The 4,416-nt window shown below is 28.1% G+C and overlaps 1 protein-coding gene across 1 annotated transcript; it reads left to right on the top strand.

The window, feature by feature from the left end:
• The first annotated feature begins 625 nt into the window (after window positions 1-625).
• LOC124372404 (trichohyalin-like) lies at window positions 626-3,259 on the top strand. Its single transcript, XM_046830803.1, has 2 exons — window positions 626-710; window positions 2,595-3,259. Exons 1-2 carry the CDS (start codon window positions 650-652, stop codon window positions 3,257-3,259), a joined length of 726 nt encoding a protein of 241 aa, XP_046686759.1. The 5' UTR covers window positions 626-649.
• Window positions 3,260-4,416: the final 1,157 nt, after the last annotated feature.

The following is a 4,416-nucleotide window of genomic DNA, read 5'->3' on the forward strand; positions in this document are numbered from 1 at the left end:
AAAACAATAATTAAATGTTCTTATATTTAATATTTTGGACAAAACCTTTAAAATTGTCCCCTTTGTTAAAAGTATGTTTTATACTTTTTATTATACTATTCTAAATTAAGCTAAAACATTTTTCCGAAAAGTTAAAAAAAATTGAAAATAAAAAAATAAAAATTTTACTTTTTTAGTAAAATAGTTGATTTTGTATTTTAAAAAGTAGATTATATCTAACAACATTAAATAATTATGTTAAACATATTTAGTTTTAAACAAAAATAAATATCTCATAAAACTATAAAATAGAGACTACTAACTTGAAGTTGTCTCTACTAACTTCAGTAAATTTCATATTGCTGACAAACATTTTTTCAAACAATAATGAAGCATAAAAGTAAAGTTGTGTTTGTTATAAGTACTTCCAAAATTGTATAATATATAAGTAATATGTTCCATATATTTATTGAAACAGTATCTCAATTGTATTATATTTGAAGAAAGAGTCCAAATTTGTATACATTGAATATAATAAACCATTAAGATTAGATATGTTTCTGAAATAAATTTAAATCTTAAATTAAATAATGAAACTATGATTAACATGGAAAAAATCACTAAATGATTGTTGGTTATATACATTTTTGAAAATTACTATTTTTAAATAATGGAATTAGTTACTATATTTCTGATGGTAACCCTAATTGTGTTCATTGCCACACTTATTCGTAAGTACAACATTAATTAAAAATATTCTACATTTATAAATTATATTTTCCTATACAATCAGCATTATGTTTAAGTCGGCTACTAAAATTTAACAGTGAAGAACATCTGTCACTAACCGTTTCCATTTTGATATAAACTAATATTAATACAAGATAAAAAAATTCTCAAAAACTGGCTTACGTACAGGGTGAACACAACATGTGAGACTAATGTGTGTCACATAATTTTTACGGTAACGGCTTTGACAAATCGTGGTGTACTGAGTATACTAATAAACGTTCAGTAAACTCAATACATCAATTGCATATTGTCCATAATGTCTACAAAATGTTTTCTTTAGTTTTAAAGAAAGTTACTAGAAAAAGAAAAGATATTTAAAGTTTTATGTTTATTGCTAATACCTATTTATGATTTTCAATCTTGGCCTGAAAGACAATTTTGTATCTTAAATTTCAACGCGACTAGCAACGTAGGCTACTTTGTTAAAAACTATGAACGAAAAACATGCTGCTGAACTTGTAACCTAATAATCACTAAGTAAAACTAAATTAAATCAAACCTGTTCAAATTAAATTCCATATCAATTAGTAACACTTATATAATAGTTCTCTTTTTGGAAAAAGTACAGGGCAGATATTATTGTTCCGTTAAAAACACGAATTGTCCTCCAAAATAATGGGTGTGTTTAACACAGTGTTTATGGTTCTATTAAATGAAAAAAGATTTTACATCTTGCACCTTGTGGGTTTATGATGTTGTGTATAAGTATTAGCTTATATTATTTAACAAATTGAATTGTAAATACTATTGAGTGATTTATTAAATATAAATATTGATATACCTGTACATACTTTATATTATATTAATTAATAAATCTCACTATATATACAAATATTGCCCCTAGGTTTAATTTTTGCAGAGAGATAAACGTAGGTATAGAAGTGGCAGGATTCATACGGATAGTATGTTTACAATTCAATTTAAGCGTGTAAGTCTCATTATTTTTAGGTTAGCTTACATAAAAACCATTGCCAGAAGTAACGCATGAACTGATGGATACATGGAATAAAGTACGATTTCAAAAAAGGCCTTAAAGGGTTCTTAACAACGAGGAAAAATAAAAGCTATTAAAATTGCGTACATTAAAAATTTATCCCTGATGTTTTTCATACACAAAACCTGTTAAATAAAGATAAAATAAAGAAAAAGAAAAGATTTGAATACTAAAAATTCAATTTGTGGGTGCTATATTTCCATAAAGTATTACAAACAAATAAATGTGTAATGTGAATGTTGATTATAGATATTTTTCACCCTTATATTTTGTGAAGCGTTTAAAATCTGACACTGTCATACACTTTAATCCTGGAATCTGGAATCATAATCGTTTTAAGAGGTAAAAAGACTTTAAAATAAAGGTTCAATGGAGCCAATCTCAACATTCACATTGAACCAACCCTTCCCACAGTATGTACATCATCTGCAAATATGTATTGATGAAAATATATAGATTATTATAGTGTTCCTAATTAAATGTGTAATGCAATGTGATAAACTCTTCTCAAATATAAAATTTTGTGGAGCTAAAATTGGCTAATATATTAAAAAATTGTAAATATGTAGCGACATTTATAGAAATCAATGGGTGATTAGCTATAATTTTCTGATACTGCACTTAGTCATAATATTTTGTTGTAGCTTAGCAGGTACCATTAAAAATATTATAATATAAATATTTTTCAGGATTCCTTCAGTTTTATCATATACTATATGTGTATTAAACAACTTACGGCAACTTACTCGTATGTTTCAGAGAGTTAGGTAAAATATATTCCAATAGCTATTTAAAATTTTTTAAATAACATATTAACATTGTTTTAAAGGTTCGATGCGTCAAACTGGTTTTAAAATTAATGAAAATAACTCACTCAACCAAATGCTAACCGAGAAGTGCACTGTTTGTAAGAAACGCGAAAGATATCGAGTAAATGATCAAAATGATGAAATTGAAAACAGAAAAGCGAACCAAAACCTGGAAGTAAAGTTTATTGGAAGCCTAAATGAGACTGATTCAGAGACGATGGAAGAGGAAGATAATTGTAGTAGAACTGAATACGAAGAGGAAGAGAGAGAAAGTGAAGAGGAGGTTGAAGATGATTGTGGAGAAGACGCTGAGGAGGTGTTTGTGGAACACGAGCTACAAGAGAGGGAACTGGAGGAGACAATGGAGGATGAAGAGAGTAGTAGTAGAACTGAATACGAAGAGAAAGAGAGAGAAAGTGAAGAGGAGGTTGAAGATGATTGTGGAGAAGACGCTGAGGAGGTGTTTGTGGAACACGAGCGACAAGAGAGAGAACTGGAGGAGCTGGAAGTATTGAGGGTCCGCCACAAGAACGCTGGGAGGAGATCGGTGGAGCGAAAGCGTGGAGGGTTGGAGGGTTTGGAGGGGTTGGAGGAGGAGTGGTGTGACATTGAAGTGACCTCAAGTACTCCCCACTATCACACAGGCTACGGGGATGGTGTCAAACCCTTCCGACCAGGCTATTAGTACTTGTGTACCTTAACTTTCAAATAGATACATTTTTCTTAAAATTCCTTTAAATAAAGGTATTAGTACTTGCCTAACATAGAAGGGAACACTAGTTAGCTGCTGGTCGTATCTAAGGCCTGAGCTTTTAACATTGGAGAATCTTTTAAACTGCAGTATAAACAATAATTAGTCTCAACTCATAAATGTTTTTATTGGCGTTTCAGTGCCAGATAATAAACAAATACTATATGTTAATAAAAATTATTCATACAAATTTATATTCGATGTGTATTATTCCACAAGAAACTCTTTATTGAATATGAAGCATTACTACATAAAACGTATGTTAGTAAATTGTATTAGCATTGATACATTAAAATTTATTTTTCAGTTGTGAAACATTAATGGATTTTAAGACAAATCTTATTTCTCGACCAGTCTTGAATTAAAATTACTTATAACTTTCTTTTGCTGGGATTATTTTATTATTTTGATACAAAAAGGAAATAAGATTTGAATTCACTTAATAATTAACGCATGTTTTCAACAGAGTACATGGTCGTTGCAAGTATTATTCAAAGTAAAATATTCTATTTTAATATTATTTAAAAGTTACTTGTAATAACCACTTAGTAGTCAGAATAATTTGTATACATTAAGATATAGAGGTTTTGAAAATTGGGTGAAACAAAGTTAAATTACAGTTTGATTTTTGAATCTGTAGCAACAGTAAGAGGTTGTGACCCCAGTGGCACAAAGAATTTTCAGGAAGTTTTGAGTTCAGTTTTATTCAACCTCGATTATAATGGAAAAAATATAATTTATTTTTAAATGAATTAGAAATTTTATTTTGTTTGAGTTTAACAAGAAACTTAACTTTTTTAGTTAATTTTACTTAAAGAAGTCAACTTTAATTTAATTTATTTTATTTCAAAGACTCTCTCGTAGAGAAAATTTTTACAATACAAATTCTTGTGTAAGCTTTTAGCAATTAAATATAAATAGCTAACAAGTAAAAAGATTTTTTTTAAGACCAATTCAATTTGATATTACTGAAATAAAGATTAATACACAATATTTAAAGTGGTTTTCCTTTCTTTCTACTCTAACAAATATAATTAATTAGTTTTAAAACTGGAAAATTAAGTGCAGTTAAACTAATAAAAAAATATATG

The sequence above is a fragment of the Homalodisca vitripennis genome, unplaced genomic scaffold (genome assembly GCF_021130785.1).
Source record: "Homalodisca vitripennis isolate AUS2020 unplaced genomic scaffold, UT_GWSS_2.1 ScUCBcl_3122;HRSCAF=8442, whole genome shotgun sequence".
Taxonomy (NCBI): Eukaryota; Metazoa; Arthropoda; class Insecta; order Hemiptera; family Cicadellidae; genus Homalodisca; species Homalodisca vitripennis.